The sequence below is a fragment of the Salvelinus fontinalis genome, chromosome 9, assembly GCF_029448725.1.
Source record: "Salvelinus fontinalis isolate EN_2023a chromosome 9, ASM2944872v1, whole genome shotgun sequence".
Lineage (NCBI taxonomy): Eukaryota > Metazoa > Chordata > Actinopteri > Salmoniformes > Salmonidae > Salvelinus > Salvelinus fontinalis.
In genome coordinates this window covers 45,735,683-45,757,106 of record NC_074673.1, presented here as the reverse complement: position 1 = coordinate 45,757,106, position 21,424 = coordinate 45,735,683, and the positions used below count along the sequence as shown (strand labels likewise).

The window sequence follows — 21,424 nt, the reverse complement described above, 5'->3', positions numbered from 1 at the left end:
TTTTGTACTGAGAGTTGTGAAAATGTACCACATACTTGTGAAAATAGTACAAAAGCGATAAAAAAAAATCCTAAAGGTGTGTGTGTGTGAGTGCGTGCATGTATCTGAGCATGCTGTGTATTTGTGCCGTGTGTGTGTGTGTGTGAGTGAGTGCATGTATCTGAGCATGCTGTGTATTTGTGCCGTGTGTGTGTTCATTCGGTAATGCTCCCTCCTGCTTAGTGGTGCTCCTGTTCCAGAGTGCCACATTGCCAGAGTGGCCGGGCGGGATTTGGCTTGGCAAGCATGTGTATGTTGGAGGGGAGTATCAGGCTTCATTAGATATCCCAGTCCAGCACTGCCTTTGCTAAAAAATCGTTGGGGCTTTTATTTATCATCCACTGATTGGATGGACAAGAGCCTGTCTCCAGAAATCACTATAATCCTCTTAGATAAAACAACCCCTCATCCAATCCTCCGCTTCGATCCCCCCTCGCTCCCTCCCTCCTCCTCTCTACTTTCCCTCCATCCACCCCTCCCTTCCTCTCACTCTCCTATCCCCATCTCGGTTGGGGTGGGGAGTTTTAATCCAACTAGGTTACGCCCCAAATTTGATGACAGAGTAGGCAGCGTCGGAATGCCGACAAATCAATGGCTGCTGCAAGCCTCCCTCCCATCATTTTCCTGTGGGTTATTTTCATCTCGTTGTTGTCAGTGTGACGGCACGTCTGTCTGGTCTGTGCATAACCTGTTCATCTGCTTTGGTATTCCAGAGACCAGGAAGGGATCCTTCACCGCCAGGATGCAGAGAGGAACTACAGTCTCTAGATCTTGTGAATGACCACCATGCAACTTCTGATGAATAGCTCTTAGAGTGTCGTCTTCATGGTTGATCGACGGCTCACAGTGATCTAAACAGTGCCTCTTCGTTGTGTCATGTTGGAGTGTTTTGAGATTCTAAAGTTCTAACACTAGAAGGCAACACTTCTAACACCAACAGGAGAATGCTGTAGTGCTTTAGGATTGGAAAAAGGAGTGGTTGGCCTGTGGTTTTGAGAGAATGAGAAGATAACGAGAAAGACTTGGGGGATGACAGAATCCCGAACTGCGGGTATTTACGGACTCAGAGGAGGACAGTATTCCAGTTCACATATTCAACACAGTCAACAATGACGTCATGGGGCTTCCACTTCCTTTAGTCGACATGAGAACACTTTCCCCCACAGACTCATTGGGATGTTCATCGACACTTTCCTGAGGCTTGCTGATCCTGAGGTGTGTTGTCATTGTTTTGTTGTGTGTTGACTGACACATTGGAGAGGAGCCATAGATACCACCGGTACAGATGTCTTCCTCAGGCGACACAGTGGGCCCAGGCAGGATGGGACTACTACCCAGGGCTGACACAGTGGACCCTTACATGATGGGACTAGGACCCAGAGCTGACACAGTGGACCCTTACAGGATGGGACTAGGACCCAGGGCTGACACAGTTGACCCTTACAGGATGGGACTAGGACCCAGGGCTGACACAGTGGACCCTTACAGGATGGGACTAGGACCCAGGGCTGACACAGTGGACCCTTACAGGATGGGACTAGGACCCAGGGCTGACACAGTGGACCCTTACATGATGGGACTAGGACCCAGGGCTGACACAGTGGACCCTTACAAGATGGGACTAGGACCCAGGGCCAAGCCAGGTGGAGTAACGAACAGGCTGGGACCCAGAGGGACTCCAGCGGGGCTGAGGCTAGGCCTGTGGATCCTGTGTTTCAGCTGGTTCTGCTTCACTGCTCACGCTCAGATGAAGATACCACCTGAGACGTGAGTAGCCCCTTAGTGCTATCATGTAGTACTGCTCACCTCCAGCAGTATCTCCTTTAAAGTTTCTATTCATACAGGCTACTGAGGCTTTGTGTGTCAGCTACACCTCAGATGTGGAGGCACAAGTGGGCTAAATCTATCACTTGGTGCAGTGGTATTCTTCCTGTACTATCTCAAATATATAATTCCCTGTTGGTCCAGCACTGTGTGGTATGTAGCAATCCTCCAGTTGGCCTTTGATGTTGATGAGTCTCCACAATTTTATCAACAGCTTGTCACCCTGAGATTCAAGTGACTGGCTTTTACAGTACGCTTCTAACAAATGTAATTGTTGCACTTGGAAAAATTTGGAGGAAGTACGTTTTCTGACCAGCCGAATCCAGCCATTTATAGTAGGGGGACAAAAGTGTCTGCTAAAAGGCATATAAGGAGGTGGATTTCTAGATTGAACCTCTATTCCAATACGGTCTGTCTGACTGACTGGCTGGTTATTGTTGTTTATCTGCAGTCAATCTGCTGTTCGGTTTGTTTCAAGGCCTGATTACACATTGACCCTGATTCCTCTCTCCTCTGCCTCCGCTTCACTCCCTCCGCTATAATTGAACCCCATCCAACTGTCACCAAAATCACAGCACCTAAAAAGGTCCCATGAGCCAGGGAGATTAATCACGCTCGAGTCCCACACTCTGCACTCTGCTTGTCAGCCCGTCTGGCCCTGTGTTCACATTCATCTCTCATCCCACCATATTAGGGGACAGTGCCAGCGGTCAGCCAGGCCAGTTCCACAACATGATTTGATGTGATGTGATTCATCATCCGGCGTCAAAGCCAGGATTTTTTCCCCCTTGCTTTCAAAATCCAGATTTTCTCCACTTGTGGAAATTCAGCCACCATTTTACTTTGCTGGAAGAGAACAAACATCGTCATCAGGTCACTCAGTGTGCTGATGTGATGGAGTGTTTGTCACGTGGTTTACTACATTACATTTCGCTTCATCCCATGTGGGACAAGGCTAGCCTTGTCTTTGTGATAAAATGCATTGCTGTTTCCCCAAGGCACAATGGGGAGTGCTGGCTGTTCTGCGCTTGTCTGTGTTTCTGTAGATTAGATTTGTAGGCTAATACAGGGCTGGCGTTGGACAAACGGGATATTCTCCTGAGCTTACATACATTTAAATCCTTGAGTCAGGCCGAATATCATATTGATTGACCCAAAGCTGTCTCGCTCTTCAAAGTTGCCAACAGCTTATTGCTGGCAGTTCCACTGGTTTTTAAGCCAGTGTGTTATAGATAAAATATACTTGACCCACTAACAGGCAACATTTGGCATAGGACGTCATTGTCTTGCTTTTGCATGATGAAACGAAAGACTCCATAATGACATTCGTGCAACCGGTTTTGCCAACCAAGTTAGTTTTTTACCAAGAAGCATTTCTCCCATAGGCTGCCAATTCCCAGTAAGCAGTGGTCAGTTCAGTCACTGCCAGTGGCTGTTTGTGCAGGTAGTGGTTCAAAGTGCCAGTCATATGATCGGTTGACCACTGTTATTTTGCAGGACTCTGCCCTCACCCATTTGGGCCGGGCCAATAGCCAGGGGTATCACACCACATTGGTAGACAGATGGTCATGCAGACCGGAGTGTGTTGTCAGAGGAACCTCCTGTGAGCAGACCTGCATGTTAACTTGCCCCACACTGGGTCCATCACTGCCTGAAGCCTCAGCAGGACTGTGGTAGTCTGATCCAAGGTGGTATCACTGCAGACCTGGATTTGATTTGATTTGATCTGTAGTTTTAACTGTGCTTTGCGGAAAGTAACTATTTTTCCCGGGGGAACCAACAGTTACTTTGGAGGGTGACTCCAACTATTTGAAAACAGATCTCAGAAAGTGACTACTTTTCAAAACTATATTAATACAGATCTGAGAAAGCAAAAACTTTTTCAAAATATTTTAGTACAGATCACAGGAAGTTACTTCAACTAATGGCAGGGCTGTATCTGGAACTGCATGTTGATGATAGAAATATAATGAATAGAGCACACACAATCTCATATACTATTCCAATCTAGCTGACAGCCATATTTGATCTACACAATACATTTCTATACATTTCAATACATTTCTAACATTCGGTAAATGTCCATTCTTCTCAATATCCATTAACCCAGGTGTATATAATCAAGTTGTCACGTTCGTCGTTTGGTGGAATAGAGGAGGACCAAGGCACAGCGTGATAGTAATACATTCTTCTATTTATTAAACGAAACGAAGAACACTTAAACAAACTATACAAAACAACAAAACGAACGTGAAGCTAAATACGAAAAGTGCAGACACAGGCAACTTACACATAGACAATAACCCACGAAATCCCTAAAGAATATGGCTGCCTAAATATGGTTCCCAATCAGAGACAATGATAAACAGCTGCCTCTAATTGAAAACCAATCTAGGCAACCATAGACATACAAACACCTAGACTAGAAAACACCCCATAAACATACAAAACCCCTAGACAAGACAAAACACATAAATCCCCCATGTCACACCCTGACCTAACCAAAATAATAAAGAAAACAAAGAGAACTAAAGCCAGGGCGTGACACAAGTGAAACCAATTAACCAATAATATTTTGTACAGATAAGTATAAATACGTTGTGACGCTCAACTACTGTATGGCTCTACGACATGACACTGAACATTTATTTTATGATACTTGAAAAAACTGTAATTCAAAAGCCGATTGTAAACAATTCATACAGCAAGTTGGATGCTTACACAGCAAACTCTCAAGTGTAATAAATAAATAATTAACAACACCAAAAGTGTGGAGTCTGTGGACCCAAATAGACACCACAGTGTTAAATTTTAAACAATGTTAAACAGTGTTAAATTAAATCCTTATTCAAATATTTCCCAGAGTGCATTGCCTTTCGAGTAAATTGTAGAGTTACCACGCATGACTATATTTGTTAGTGGCAGAGACATGTTTGTTGCATTCATCCATTTTCGATCCTATGGACTACACCAATTGAGTTCCTAAGCTCTTACATTTTTTTTAACACAATACCACACTCTAAATCAGGGATGGGCAACTTTGATGGGGGTGGGTGTCACAAGAAATCGTAACTCATCATGAGGGGCCACAGTTTTAGAGTTAATTTTGTGCAGTTCTACACATTTTGCCATGAGGCAAAGAGAAGGTTTTTTCAAACTAATTTCATGCACATTTTTAGTTTTCGTGTTAATTCTGTGCAATTCTTCACATTTTGCCATGGGGTGTAAAGAAAACGTTGATGTTTTAAAGCTAGTTTGATGCAATTCTACACATTTTGCCACGGGGCAGAGACACTTTTTGCAGTTTTTAATATGATATCTGAGTGAGACTGACTAGAAAATCAATGGGGGTCTAATCAAGCTCTAATTCGGCCTAGCTGGCCACTAGACTAACTTACCAAACAAACATTTGGCGGATGCATTGTTACCTACCCTTACAACCTGGGGATGGCCCATCAGGAAGTCCAGGATCCAGTTGCAGAGAGAGGTCTTTAGTCCCAGGGTTCTTAGTTTAGTGTTGAGAGTTGAGGGCAATATGGTGTTGAACGCTGAGCTGTAGTCAATGAATGGCATTCCCACATAGGTGTTCCTTTTGTCCAGGTGGGAAATGGAAGTGTTGAGTGCCATAGAGATTGCATCATCTGTAGATCTGTTAGAGCGGTATTCTAATTGGAGTGGGTCTAGGGTTCCTGGGATAATGGTGTTGATGTGAGCCATGACCAGCCTTTCAAAGCACTTCATGGCTACAGACGTGAGTGCTACGGGTCGGTAGTCATTTAGGCAGGTTACCTTAGTGTTCTTGGGCACAGGGACTATGGTGGTCTGCTTGAAACATGTTGGTATTACAGACTCAGATAGGGACAGGTTGAAAATGTCCATGATTACACTTGCCAGTTGGTCAAGCCATGCTCGGAGTACACGTCCTTGTAATCCGTCTGGCCCAGCGGCCTTGTGAATGTTGACCCGTTTAAAAAGTCTTACTCACATCGGCTACGGAGAACGTGATCACACAGTCGTCCAGAACAGCTGATGCTCTCATGTATACTTCAGTGTTACTTGCCTCGAAGCGAGCATAGAAGTAATTTAGCTTGTATGATAGGCTCGTGTCACTGGGCAGCTCTCGGCTGTGCTTCCCTTTGTAGTCTGTAATAGTTTGCAAGCCCTGTCACATACGACGGGCGTCGGAGCCGGTGTGGTACTATTCAATATTAGTCCTGTATTGACACTTTTCCTGTTAGATTATTCGTCAGAGGGCAGAGCGGGATTTCTTATAAACTTCCGGGTTTGAGTCCCGCTCCTTGAAAGCAGCAGCTCTACCCTTTAGCTCAGTGTGGATGTTGCCTGTAATCCATGGCTTCTGGTTGAGGTATGTATGTACAGTCACTGTGGGGACGACGTCATCGATGCACTTATTGATGAAGCCAGTAACTTATGTGGTGTACTCCTCAATGCCATCGGAAAAATCCCGGAACATATTCCAGTCTATGCTAGCAAAACAGTCCTGTAGCTTAGCATCTACTTCGTCTGACCACTTCCTTACTGACTGAGTCACTGGTGCTTCCTGCTTTAGTTTTTGCTTGTAAGCAGAGGGGATAGAATTATGGTCAGATTTGCCAAATGAAGGGCGAGGGAGAGCTTTGTACGGATCTCTGTGTGTGGAGTGAAGGTGGTCTAGGTGTTTTTTTTCCCTCTGGTTGCACATTTAACATGCTGGTAGAAATGAGGTAAAACGAATTTGAGTTTCCCTGCATTAATGTCCCCATACACTAGGAGCGCCACCTCTGGATGAGCATTTTCCTGTTTGCTTATGGCCTTATACAGCTCATTGAGTTTGAGCTTAGTGCCAGCATCGGTTTGTGGTGGTATATAGACAGCTACGAAAAATACATCTGAAAACTCTCTTGGCAAATAGTATGGTCTACAGCTTATCATGAGATACTCTACCTCAGGTGAGAAAACCTTGAGACTTCCTTAGATTTCGTGCACCAGTTGTTGTTTACAAACATATATAGACAGCTACCCCTTGTCTTACCAGAGGTCATTGTTATATCCTGCAGAAAAAGCTTAAAACCCCCAACCTGTATGTTATTCATGTTGTCGTTCAGCCACGACTTGGTGACACATAAGATGTTGCAGTTTATAATGTCCCGTTGGTAGGATATGCTTTATTGTAGTTCGTCTATTTTATTATCGATTGATTGTACGTTGGCTAATTGGACTGTCGGTAAAGGTAGATTACCCTCTCGGCGTCGGATCCTTCCAAGGCACACAGACCTTTGTCTCTTTCTCCTGCGAATGACGGGGATGAGGGCCTTGTCGGGCATCTGAAGTAAATCCTTCCTGTCCGAATCGTTGAAGAAAAAGTACTAGTCCAGTATGCGGTGAGTAATCACTGTCCTGATATCTAGAAGCTCTTTTCGGTCATAAGACACGGTGGCAGAAACATTATTTACAAAACAAGTTACAAGTAACACGACAAAACATACACAATAGCACAATTGGTTACAAGATCGTAAAACGGCAAGCATCTCCCTTGGCGGCATTCTTTGTAATGAGGTCGTGAGGAGCAAACAAATAGCATTACGCCTCATTCTATTTGATTTCCATAAAACACCACATTGGTAGTCTGTCTGTTGACATATAAAGAGAAAGTTCTATAGGTGCCTTAAAATCATAGCCGCGGGAATTAGGGGTGCTTAGGGTGCTGCAGCACCCCCTGAAAAATCTGAATTGAAAATTAATAAAAAAGAAGTAGTGCACTGGGCCTTTACTTTACTACTATTAGCAGACCGGTGTAGCCGTCTGTAGCGGGGGCACAACATATTTCTCAGCTTCCCGCGCCTATGCTTAAAATCCAATCGTGCTTGAGGGGCACCTGGAACCTTCTACTGACCCACATCAACCATGGACAGATTAAACAAATTTGGCATTACAGTTGTGATATTCATGGCCTTTTTTGGCACATGAGTCCAGTCTGGGTTTAGAGTGTCATGTAAACAGCAAGGCCAAAATCTTGATGATTATATTCTATCATGGACAGGATGATAGATTATCTATCATCCCTCACTATCCATCACCTCTCTCTCTCTATCTCTCTCAGGGTCCAAGTTTGGGCAAATGTCCTTTCAGTGCAACTACGCGAGGCTGCCACAAGATACTCGGGAGCTAACATTCTGCAAAAGGTAAAGAAATATTTGGGGGTTGTTCCTTAAATGAGAATGAGACCGAATTAACATCTACCACAGGACAAAAACAGCTCCACTAACCACACATATGATCTACCATTTCAACCCACTGATCACCATCTTCCCCATACTTTCCTTGTCTCATCACATGTATAACCTCATGTGGTGCCCCATATTCTCTTCTAACACCACACACTAAAAACAAATGGTTCTACATTATATAGTTCCAAATAAGGCTTATTTGGTTGGTAACCATAGCAGAAGGTTATTTTTCTGAAGGTTCTAAATGGAACCTGTATGGTGCTATAAAGAACGTTTTCCTAAGGTTATATAAAGAACCATTAATAAAAGGTTCTATGTAGCACCCAAAAAGGTTATTTATACATGGTTCTTTATAGAACCTTATAGAACCTTTATGGAGAATGGTTCTATAAAGAAAATGTTTTAATCTCAGAAATTAGTCTGGAATAGTGACCATATTATATTCTTAAAATGCCAGTCGATTCATTGTGTTTATTAACAAGTTGAATCAGGTGTGCTAGCTCTGGCACAGCTGGGGGTCCCTGAGGAGAGAATTGAGAACTACAGCCTTAGTCAACGTTTTTCAATAGACACAAGGGCATACGTCTTTCATAAGACACCATCACTGGTCGTAGTCACACATACCATGCAATTGCACAACACCACAGATTACATAAACTGTAATGACACTCTCACTCGCCGTTGAACAAAAAAAGTTGTGCCCGAACCATTCCCTAAAATATTCAAATGAGCTGCTGTCCCTACATTTTAATTATCACTAAAAGAGGAAAGAATGCTTTCTTGAACCCTTCCCAAAGAACCCTTGAGGAACCCTCATTTTTTTGTGTTCATCCGTCACCTGTAATCTTATCATGTCCACTAAGGTACAGTGAGCCAGCTGGTCACACTCTTTCTGCAGTGCACACTGTAGAGTGGAGTGGAGTGGAGTCAAGGGAAGGGAGATACTTGGCACAGCTAGTGGCCCAAGGCAGCAGACAAAGACACACATGGTACAGGGCAGCTAGGCTACAAATGCGATCACACTAATATAATGTAGGAACCAGGAACTCTTTACCATAATGATAATCAGGATGTTGTGTCCTCCTGTACTTGTTTCAGATGGTCATGTTCCAATCTTGTCTTTACTATTTAGTTTGTTTGCTTGTCTCTACTCTTAGTTATAATAATCCAATTTCAATGTTCAAATACTATTTTATGGTATGCTGATGTAGTCTATGCTACGTACTGGATCTACCTCAATATCTGATATTCCTGACATTATGATGACCATTGTGTACTCATTGTACCTGTGAATTGCCAGAGGAAAAATACCTGTATCTAGCATAGCTGAACTCTCTCCCCAACAGAGCTATTCAGTCATGACTCCTCTAATAGCTTTAGAATACACAGTATGACGCGTTCACCCTTCAGTATATGGGTTGCTTGGATTAATTAGGATTAGTGAGTGACTTAATCGAGTAATTAAGATACAAGTAAAGTCAGAGAGCTCTGTTTCGTCTTCAAATGGCTTTACCTAATGGCTCACACTTAACTCTCTGAATCAATCAGCTCCAAGAGAGAATGATACGTGCCACGTTGGCATGACAATGCTGCAATTGGAGCTGTATTTCATTTTCTGTACAAATGGGAAACCAGATGATCAAATATTACATATCAGGCAAACTTAAAGACGTGGTTCAACATCTCCCCTGTTCTTTTCAGAAATTCAGAGATGTAGAGTCCATTATCAAGATAGTGGACATCGATGGTAGAGCCCAAGTGAGGGACTTTTCAGAGGACATAGAAAGAATGCTGGGGTCCAAGATGAAGTCCGTTAAGGTGAGTACTATGGTCAGATACAAGCCACACAAACGTAAAAAAATATATATTTTAACTCCATAAGAAAACTTTGGCGAGCCACATTAGATTCCCTCGCAGACCAGAATTTGCCATTGAACCATCTGTTGATGTCCCCTGCTGTTATACACTCTTTGCAATATGAGAAGAGCCACCCCCAGAACTTTAACCATGAGTATTGTGGTTGGGCTTGTGGTTTGCAAAACGTCTTTAAATGAATATCTCTTTATTTTCTCCTCAGCGATTGGCTGAGTCTGCGGAGGATGCAGATTTGTACCACGAGTTCAACAAAACTCTACAGGTTTGTCATTCTGTCTGTGGGAATGTGAGGTCTCAGATTTATCAAAGTAATGCTACTATGAGTATCACAAAGCTGTTCTACAGTACCACAATAGAGATAATGAAATGTCTAACTATCATGCACATTTTGATGATCACAAAAACACACAATGCCATGAGAAGAAGCTCGTTTCTGATAGAATATACACTGCTAACTTACCCGACTTCCAACCACACTTGATGAATTTGAATGCAACTTTTCCACCTACCTCGTGCTTTTTCCTTCTCCAGTTTGACTACTATAACTCCATGCTGGTGAACACAATGGATGACGATGGTAACTTCATAGAGCTGGGTGGGGAGTTTCCTCTGGAGGAGAATGAGCATTTCAACAACATCCCAGTCAACACAATGCAGAGTGACGTACAGGTCCCCACCAATGTCTACAACAAAGGTGTGTGTGTGGTGAAGTTGAAACAGGCCTTTTGCAGGCCCTTGGATCCAAATCCTCACTTGATGCCCTTGGATGCAAATCCTAATTTATATATGCACGTAACACATATTTTTACATAAATCACACATTGAATTCAACGAGTAGCATGTAAGAACATTGGATTAGGTGGGGCGTAGTCAGCCTTTAAAGTGAAAGGTATTGCTATATGTGATGTTACACTTTCCATCTCACTCATTTGCTGCTCTCTCTATCTCCCCTGTGTAAAGATCCCTACATCCTCAATGGAATCTACATGTCGGAGGCTCTGAATGACGTGTTCATCAATAACTTCAAGAAAGACCCCACCCTCACCTGGCAGTACTTTGGCAGCTCCTCAGGTTTCTTCAGAATCTACCCTGGTAAAGGACTAGGCAGTCGCCCACACAATGTTGATGTCATACGCCCACAGCTCCGTACAGCTGATAGCATAAATCAGCACAGAATTATGTTTAAATTAGAATAGAACATTTCAGAAAAGATAGCACAGCAAAACATAAAAGCATACTAGCATAGATAAATCATGTCAACGGTCTCTTGTGATGTAAATTGCAGCGGTGTTGTAGAATTTAATTGGATGCCATGATGTTTGCTGACTGTGGAGATTGTGTGACTGTATCATTTGTACAGGTATCAAATGGACTCCAGATTCAAATGGTGTGGCTGCTTTTGACTGCAGGAACCGTAACTGGTAAGCTACTATCTCTGCATTTAGTAGTGTCTAGGGTGGCCTTGCCCTTGACCAGAGTAGGAAACTGACAGGTAACACATGATTTCACATGTTGAAAATCACATTGTTTCACGTGACATTTCCACATGTTTTGCACATGTGAAGTCATGTGAAACCATGTGTTTTTGGAACATTTCACATGTGATATTTCACAGTGGTAGTTTCACATGTGGATGTTCACCTCTGAAATCATGTGAAAACATGTGTTTCTGGAACACTTCACGTGTGATGATATTTCACATGAAGTTTCACGTGGATTTTACATGTGAAACCATGTGTTTTTGAAATGCTTGTGATGATATTTCATATGAAGTTTCACGTGATGCCCTGCAAACAAAAATAAGATGTTATGATACACACACAGTGGTTTAAACACAGCGTTTTCAACTTACATATTTGGCATAGTGCATTCAGAAAGGATTCAAACCCCTTGACTTTTTCCACATTTTGTTACGTTACAGCCTTATTCTAACATGTATTTAAAAAAAAATCTCCCCTCATCATTCTACACACAATATGAAACTCAAAGTTGAGCTCAGGTGCATTATGTTTCCACTGATCATCCTTGAGATGTTTCTACAACTTGATTGGAGTCCACCTGTAGTAAATTCAATTGATTGGACATGATTTGGAAAGGCACACACCTGTCTGTATAAGGTCCCACAGTTGACAGTGCATGTCAGAGCAAAAAAACAAGCCATGAGGTCAAAGGAATTGTCTGTAGAGCTCCGAGACAGGATTGTGTTGAGTCACAGATCTGGGGAAGGGTACCAAAACATTTCTGCAGCATTGAAGGTAACACAGTGGCCTCCTTCATTCTTAAATGAAAGAAGTTTGGAAACACCAAGACTCTTCCTAGAGCTGGCCGCCCAGCCAAACGGAGCAAAATGGGAGAGAAGGGCCTTGGTCAGGGAGGTGACCAAGAACCTGATGGTCACTCTGACAGAGCTCAAGAGTTCCTCTGTGGAGATAGGAGAACCTTCTCTGCAGCACTCCAGCAATAAGATCCTTATGATAGAGTGGCCAGACGGAAGTCACTCTGCAGTAAAAGGCACATGACAGCCTGCTTGGAGTTATCAAAAGGCACTTAAAGGACTCAGACCATGAGAAACAAGATTCTCTGGTGTGATGAAACCAAGATTGAACTCTTTGCCAAGCATCACATCTGGAGGAGACCAAGCACCATCCCTACGGTAAAGCATTCTAATGGCAGCGTCATGCTGTGGGGATGTTTTTCAGCGGCAGGGACTGGGAGACTAGTCAGATTTGAGGGAAAGATGAACGGAGCAAAGTACAGAGAGATCCTTGATGAAAACATGCTCCAGAGCGCTCAAGACCTCAGACTGGGGCGAATGTTTACCTTTCAACAGGACAACGACTCTAGGCACACAGCCAAGACAACGCAGAAGTGGCTTCGGGACAAGTCTCAGTGGCCCAGCCAGAGTCCGGACTTGAACCCAATCGAACATCTCTGGAGAGACTTGAAAATAGTTTTGCAGTGACGCTTCCCATCCAACTTGACAGAGCTTGAGTGGATCTGCAGAGAAGAGTGGGAGATACTCCCCAAATACAGGTGTGCCAAGCTTGTAGCGTCATACCCAAGAAGACTCTAGGCTGTAATCTCTGCCTAAGGTGCTTCAACACAGTATTGAGTTATGGGTCTGAAAACTTATGTTAATGTATTATTTCATTATGTAATTTTTTTATACATTTGTCAAAATGTAAAAAAAACGGTTTTGCTTTTTCATTACGGGGTATTGATTGTAGATTGATGAAGTATTTCACTTTTTGTAAATCCATTTTAGAATAAGGCTGTAACGTAACAAAAAGTGGAAAAGTCAAGGGGTATGAATACTTTCCGAATGCACTGTAGATGACTGTATTGTGCATGTTTATTTATACAGTAATTATTATGATTCAACATGTTTTTACCTGGGATTTTAACTCCTAACCTCTTGGTTCACGGCATTATGATCTACATGCCATCATGTCTATGTCAGTAACGGATTTCACCTGTATTCCTACACTTGGGACTTCAAAGTAAATCTCTTTGTTAAAAATACACGTAAGAAAAACAAATATATTTATCATATTGATTCAGCAGTAACATTAAAACTTAATCATGTGCCCCATCAACATTACTGAACTATACAGAAAACCCTCAAATTGTTGATATAAGTCAATTAAATTGTCAATTAAATTGCAGATGGCACTGCATAGATGTATTGTAGGGAAGGAATGTTTAGGGGAATGCTACAGACTTTGTGGAAGAGCAGAAGGATTAGCGTACCTTATATCCAGCGGTTGTGTGTTAAAATACCAGGTAGGGAAATATTTTAGCTTAACAGTGATAACACATGGAATTGCACATTTGATCAAATGTGAAGTGCTTCAAAAGCACGTTTTCACATGTGAAATGTTAAACGTGAAGTCTTTAAAAATATGTATTTTTTAAATGTTTTCACATGATTTTAGTTGTGAAATGTCACATGTGAAGTGTTCCAAAATAAAAACTTGTGCACTAAGAGCAGAACAGCCTCCAGAACAACTGGTATGCCGCAGTTGTAGCCGGTGCCCTTGCGCTCTGAATAGTGTTCGTTAAGCCCTCCTGTAGTCCTAACATGGACCTTTGGTGCCGTTCAGCAGCCAAGCCCACAGACTGAGGCGGTGCGGTCTCGGATGCCATAGAGTTCCCCCGGCCTGAGACGGCAGATCGCGTCTCATGGGTCGTTGCCAAGGTGTCCCAGACAACAGGGATAGGATAAGGCTGAACCAGGGTCATCTGGACCCGTATGGGGCCACCAGCAGCAGACGATACTCTGCCATCCTGATCCTGTCTCGCAGAGCCTGGATCAGGGGAAAAGGAGGGAATGCATAAAGCTCCATGCCTGGCCAATCGTGAGCCAGACCATCCAAGCCCAGAGGCCCTGGTGGCTCCGACATGGAGTACCACAGAGGGCAGTGTGCATTGTCCAGGGAGGCAAACAGGTCCACCTGCGCCCTCCCGAACTTGTCCCACAGATGCTGCACCACTTGGGGATGTAGGTTCCCTCGAGAGCATATCTGCTGCCACATTCAGGATGTCAGGTACGTGCGCTGCACGTAGAGATGCTAGACATCCCTGAGCCCAGAGAAGGAGCTCCGTGCCATAAGATGGAGGGGGTGGGACCTCAGTCCACCCTTATGGTTGATGTAAGCCACCACTGTGGTGTTGTCCATTCTCACAAGGACATGTCTTCCCTTCAGCTGTGGAAGGAAAGACCGCAGGGCCAGCAGTACAGCTCAGAGCTCTAGTGTGTTGATGTGCCTGCCGCTCCAAGGGGGGTAGCCATCAGCCGCTGGCCGACCTGCTCTTGGTCACAGCCCCCAGCCGACCTGGGAGGCGTCTGTGCTGACCAGCTCCCGGCGGCACATCAGCATCTCCACCTCACCTGACAGAAAAGAGTGACAGCCCCACCTCAACAATGCCCTGAGGCACTGGGCGGTCACCCGCAACTGGCGCTTCGGGTGCAGCCGGTGGGAGTTAAACCACCGTTGAAGAGGCTGGAGATGGAGCAGACCCAGGGGAATCAACAACAAGGCCGCCGTCAGCAAATCTAACAGGCGTTGACAGGTCAGGGCGGATACCACCCGCCCCTGCCAAAAGAGGTCGAGACAAGATAAGAGACAAGATAAGACCTCCTGAACCCTTCTGGTGGGCAGGCGTGCTCACATGAGGACTGAGTTCAGTTCCATGCCAATAACGGCCACCCTCCAGTATCCCTACATAATTATGTAGGGATACTGGAAAAACACTCCAAATAGTGTCTGACGGTGAAGTTTCCCTTTAGTCTTTATGAACAGAACACATTAAATGGGATGACATTCCGTAGCTGAAAAGCCACGCCTGCAATTTTCTGATAGGCTGCAGCTGTTACAGTATGCTGCCAATTAGCAATTGATGTGCATGTTGTCAACAGAGGAGTCAGTTTTGGCACAGTATGCTACTGGCAAGATTGCTAGTGGCAGCAAGTGTTTCCAGTTAAGAAATGACAATTTGCCATTAGTTTACTGGAAAATGCACAATAACCTCTTCACAGTGCAGTTCATTACTGACATATTCTTGTACAAAGTCGTTGCGTGTTGTTTTTCCATGTTTTTCTATAAGTTTATGTGAAATCTATACGCAAGCTTTTTTCTGGTTTAGTAGCATCATTTATTTACTTTTTGCTAATTTTAATATGTTCAATTGAGTTTGACTTCACTACAGCATTCATACTACCTTACTTTACTTAGTCAGAGGAAAGAGAGTATATAGGATGGTCAATGAAAATAGGATGCACCTGAGCTCAATTTCATAGCAAAGGGTCTGCTTTGTCATTATGGGGTATTGTGTGTAGCTTGAGGAGGGAAGAAATGTATTTAGTCAATTTTAGAATAAGGCTGTAACGTAACAAAATGTGGAAAACGTTAAGTGGTCTGAATACTTTCTGAAGGCACTGTATATATAAAGGCACAGCTTTTAAAGAAGGAACCACTGTAAGTGAATTTGTCCCAATACTTTTGGTCCCCTAAAATGGGAAGACTATGAACAAAAAGTTCTGTTATTTCTAAACAGTTCACCCGATATGGATGAAAATACCTTAAATTTAAAGCTGACAGTCTGGACTTTAACCTAATAGTTATTGTATCATTTCAAACCTAAAGTACAGGAGTACAGAGACAATACAACAAAACTTGTCAATGATCAAATACTTTTGGAGCTCATGGGGCGTTACAATGATGGTAAAAACTTGGAGAAATGTTGGGATCAAATGGGTTGAAAACTTCCTAAAAGTCACAGAGGGTGCACGGAAGGACATGTCAAAATGCTGCGTTTTGGCACTTAAGCAAGTCTTTATTTATATAAAAACATACGATTTAGTGAATTCTCCATGGCTGCGTTTTGACAACCAGTCCAATTCTGATATTTTGTGGGTAAGCACAAAACTACCTTCATACTTCTGTCTGTTTTACCAGTACCGGTTACCTTCAGACGTCTCCTGTGGGGGATGTAGAGCAAAACAGAGAACACCATCGTATTCGTGAGAATCTCCTCTTTCCACAATGGGGTCCCATTAGTTTGCAGCTCAACAGTTTCGGAAGCTACAGTACCAAACAGAAGATGGCACATTGACGGTACCGCAAAACAGAGAACACCATCATGCTCGTGAGAGTATCCCCTTTCCATGGAGTTTTTGGGATGTCTCATGGTCTGACAAACATCGCTCTAACTCTGCCAGCTTTCACCACAGATGCGGAAGCTCGACACTGGCGGATGCGGTGGATTGAGACGCATCCAACGCAAAAAAACTGACGGATTTTGATGGGGATTCTTTTGTTGTGTAATATAGATTGACACACCGGTGCGTCAGTCGCCTCAAACAGACTTCGAAATTATATATTGATTCACAACTTCTACTTAAAACGTCAAAGGGCACATATTTTGTGGAATGACCCTGATAGGTTTTAGGTAGCATATGGCTGCCATCCCTATCTTTCCTCTCAGTTAAAAGGTGTCCTGGGCCTGGTTTTCAGATACTGTGGTTGTGATGTTATAGGAGATACTGCAGGCCTAGCTTTATATTTAATTGTCAATTGTTATGTAACGGGTTGTGAATTTTATGGGGTAAGTATTTTCATGACGCAGTGTAAAAGAGAGATCGCGCCTACTCCCTGTACCACAAAAGCTGTAGTGGTGGTAGAACCCTCTCATACACCATTGAGTTAAAGTCCTGTTTCTCTCCCCCTGTCCCCCAGGTATATTCAGGCGGCCACCTCACCAAAGGACATTATCATTGTGGTGGACATCAGTGGCAGTATGAAAGGCTTGAAGATGACCATTGCCAAACACACCATCAACACCATCCTGGACACGCTGGGGGAGAACGACTTTGTCAACGTCATTGCTGTGAGTCAACCCTCCACTAAGCACCAATGGCCAGGCAATCTCAAACAGGGTCTTCTGATTTCCATGGATTGAAATGTGAAAAATTCACAGCCATCCTCAGTTGATCTTTGGTTGACTAAGACAACACCATTACACCATCACACCTATACACATTGCCCTTTATAGCACAATACTGTTGCATTGCAACACTGTTACAGTACACTGTTGCCAGGACTACAGACTGACTTGACAAGACCCGTGCTTGTCATCTTTTCTCCTCACAGTACACTGACTACGTGCGCTACGTAGAGCCCTGCTTCCAAGGCACTCTGGTGCAGGCTGATTTGGACAACCGTGAGGTAAGTCCATTATCTGCTTCAGGTAAACTGTGGACCTAAGCCACAGAGCCCTTACCTCTCAGCAGGGCTCTAGCAACTCAAAGTGTTCTATTATGACATTACACCCCTATGGAGGGAGAAGAGTGAGTTCCCCCTTGGCTGCCAGGCATGCTTCTGGGCTAGGTGTGGCATAGTTGGCTACACCTCTTGGCCTAGGCCCTACTTCTTGCATCAGACCAGTGTGGATCAGAGAGCAACCATCAGCCTACTGTAGATAATATATATATATATATATATATATATATATATATATATATATATACTGTATGTAGAACACAAAGTTAGATATGATACAGAATTATAATGTACTGTGTGCATAAAATGTATTGATAAATCAATCCATACGATTTTAGCCTGCAGGATTTGTGCGTAGGTAGTGCAATGTGTGAGAGGTATAACCTCCTAAAAAGTTATATTTCATCTGTCAATCAATCACTCTCTGCCCATGTACTGTACCATAGCAGTAAACATATAGTAAAATGAGTGAGGGCTGGGCAGGCAGGGGGGCAGGCAGGGGGGCAGGCAGGGGGGCAGGCAGGGGGGCAGGCAGGGGGGCAGGCAGGGGGGCAGGCAGGCAGTGAGGTAGGCAGACAGGCAGACAGGCCCGTCGACTTTGCGCTTGGGGCTGATAGGTTTATGAGCAGACACTTTAAACACTTTTAATGTTTTTCTGAGTTTTAAATATGCTCCTACATCCTACAACCAGATCTTCTCAGGAGAATTTTGGAAGCCTCTGGCACGTTAATGGGTATAACCTCAGGAATGAGGTACGCACTATGGTTACCCTTAGGACCTAGAAGAATTACTCTCTCTTGTTAAGGTTAACCATGCCTGTGTAGTTACCAGGTGTGTTATTAAGTAAGCAAATGTACAGTAATACACATTTCCTTATTTGCATTATCATTTGTCCTTAATCAATCAATTAATCAAAAACCATTGGCATAGTGTATTTAATAAAATTGTCACAGAGTGATTAATAGCCAGCAACCAGAGACAGCAAACAGGTCATATTGGCCATAAAAAAACTCCCTTGGTATACAGTCAACTGGACTGGTTTATTTGACCTTACAATATCCTGTCTTGCTCTGTGCTGTCTTGTCCTGTCCTGTCGTGTGCTGTGCTGCATAATTGATCATTATTATTTGACCCTGCTGGTCATCTATGAACATTTGAACATCTTGGCCATGTTCTGTTATAATCTCCACCCGGCACAGTCAGAAGAGGACTGGCCACCCCTCATAGCCTGGTTCCTCTCTAGGTTTCTTCCTGGGTTCTGGCCTTTCTAGGGAGTTTTTCCTGGCCACCGTGCTTCTACACCTGCATTGCTTGCTGTTTGGGGTTTTAGGCTGGGTTTCTGTACAGCACTTTGTGACATCAGCTGATGTAAGAAGGGCTTAATAAATACATTTGATTGATTGACAATTGCCTGTACTTCACGTTGCATTCTCACCATAAAAAGTGCTGACTCTCTCTCTCTCTCTCTCTCTCTCTCTCACTATCCAGCATTTTAAGGTGCTGGTGGATGAGCTGCATGTGAAGGGAGAGGGTAAAGTTGCGAAGGCCATGAAGGAATCGTTCAAAATCTTGAACGAGGTTTGCCTCCAACACACACACACACACAAACACACACACACACAATCACATACATAACACCCCCCCACACAAACATACTTCCACACAAATGCTATTGGCCCAGTATCAGTTCTTCCTCTGTGTGGTGCTTCCTCCCAGGCAGCGACCAAGGGCCAAGGCAGCCTGTGCAACCAGGCCATCATGCTGATCACAGATGGAGCCATGGAGGACTTCAAGGACGTGTTTGAAGAGTTCAACTGGCCTGATCGCAGGGTACTGTAGGGCAAAACTACTATTTACTCTATATGAATAACTACACACCCACTTGACCTACAGAAATACCTATTTGCAGTACTCTACTTCTCTATTTCCTTACTGACCCAGAAAAGCTAGATCTATAATAGAGGACATTACTCTAACGGCCTTTACAATGTAACCTGTTCAGTATTTACTCAATGAACTTACTGAATTGGATATCAGTCTCCAATACTGTCTCTTTCAGGTGCGGCTCTTCACTTACCTAATAGGCAGAGAGATGACCTTTGCGGACAACACCAAGTGGATAGCCTGCAACAATAAGGGTTACTACACACACATCTCCACTCTGGCTGACGTACAGGAGAATGTCATGGAGTACCTTCATGTCTTGAGTCGACCAATGGTCATCAATCACAATCATGACATCATCTGGACGGAGGCCTACATGGACTCAGTGGTGAGTACGGCAGCTGTACTTACCCAGTGTGCTTTGCCTAATAACTACGTTCTGCCGTTCTTACAGAACTGCACTTTTTGGGCTTCAAAGGCAAAGCATTGTTGTTGCGTTTGATTTAACCTCATGATTGTCACCTCACATTGTCCTGTTTGAAAGTCAACTGTCTGCTGTATTCTCCTGAGTGCTGCCAGTTACAATACATTCGTTTATTCATTCTGTGTAAATGTGTTGTTCATGTGTCCTCCCTGTGTTTGTCTTCTGTCCTGCTACTGCGCTCATTCTCTCATCTCACCTCACCTCTTTCACCGGACCTGACACTCACTCACTCACTAACACTGACAGCTGCCCAATACGAAGGAGGTAAAAGAGCCACTGTGGGAAATACAGCTTGTCTAATAGTGAAGCTCTTGTAGTGCATTCCTCTTCTGATTAGTCTTTGTGGTAATATTCAATGCATTCTCCCAAGCTAAAGATAGGCTACCAACAACTGCAATTATATGGCACCCTCTAGTGTAGCGAATTTTTATTGCAGGTATTAGTAGTGAACATGTAGTAGTAGTACCAGAACCAACAGCTTTTTGATTTGGTTTAGGATTAACAAAATATAATTCATGTTGCCATTTCTCCTTCAGCTCTTTGCCACAAAGGCTCAAAATTTACTTCTCATGACCTCCGTGGCAATGCCTGTCTTCAGCAAGAAGAAAGAGACGGTCAGTGGACTAAACTTTTGTTAGAATTCAAATGTATTTTTAACATAGGCACGGTGGTAATCAAAGTAACAACAGTAGAATTTGTAATTGTAGTCTCATGCACCAGACACTTATTCCCCAATAGCCTGGGGACAAGGTCACAACTGTAGTAAAGTACAGCTATAAAATGTATGTGTTACATGTTTGAACCAGATTAATCAGCTCTCTGTGTGTACCATACAGCAGTGTTGCAGTGACATTTTGCAGTAGTTGTTGCCATTAAAAGTGTTATAAACCCATCTCTCCCCCTTTCTCCTCCAGCTGTCCCATGGGATTCTGCTGGGTGTGGTGGGTTCTGACATCCCCCTGCTGGAGGTCATGAAGTTGGCTCCCAGATATAGGCTGGGTCCACATGGTTACGCCTTCCTCATCACCAACAACGGTTACATCCTGGCACACCCTGACCTACGACCTCTTGTGAGTTCAGCTGCTGTAGAGCTTGTGCTTGTTTCTGACTATAGTCACTACTATAGTATTACAGTCACTACTAATACTACTACAGTCCCTATATCTACCACTATAGACATGACTGCAGTCACCAGTACTGCTACCACAGTAAAAACTACTACAACTCTAACCTGGGCTCAAATCAAATCCTTCAAATACTTGTTTCAGGCTACCTGAGAGTGCCAGTCGGTCTATTGTGTTTAACAATTA

The 21,424-nt window shown here is 43.6% G+C and overlaps 1 protein-coding gene across 2 annotated transcripts in view; it reads left to right on the top strand.

Annotated features, from left to right (window-relative positions):
• Positions 1 to 528: 528 nt before the first annotated feature.
• The window catches only part of LOC129862696 (voltage-dependent calcium channel subunit alpha-2/delta-4-like), a 70,570-nt gene continuing 49,674 nt past the window's right edge, over positions 529 to 21,424 (top strand). The window contains exons 1-14 of one of the 2 annotated variants that reach the window (XM_055934590.1): positions 529 to 1,806; positions 7,964 to 8,045; positions 9,792 to 9,908; positions 10,168 to 10,227; positions 10,497 to 10,659; positions 10,926 to 11,057; positions 11,326 to 11,386; positions 17,204 to 17,354; positions 17,618 to 17,692; positions 19,235 to 19,324; positions 19,463 to 19,576; positions 19,806 to 20,018; positions 20,651 to 20,728; positions 21,029 to 21,184. In XM_055934590.1, the coding sequence (XP_055790565.1) occupies positions 1,325 to 1,806; positions 7,964 to 8,045; positions 9,792 to 9,908; positions 10,168 to 10,227; positions 10,497 to 10,659; positions 10,926 to 11,057; positions 11,326 to 11,386; positions 17,204 to 17,354; positions 17,618 to 17,692; positions 19,235 to 19,324; positions 19,463 to 19,576; positions 19,806 to 20,018; positions 20,651 to 20,728; positions 21,029 to 21,184 (1,974 nt within the window). In that variant the 5' untranslated portion in view covers positions 529 to 1,324. The remainder of the gene's footprint in view (positions 1,807 to 7,963; positions 8,046 to 9,791; positions 9,909 to 10,167; positions 10,228 to 10,496; positions 10,660 to 10,925; positions 11,058 to 11,325; positions 11,387 to 17,203; positions 17,355 to 17,617; positions 17,693 to 19,234; positions 19,325 to 19,462; positions 19,577 to 19,805; positions 20,019 to 20,650; positions 20,729 to 21,028; positions 21,185 to 21,424) is intronic. The other variant, XM_055934592.1, reaches the window with a different exon arrangement.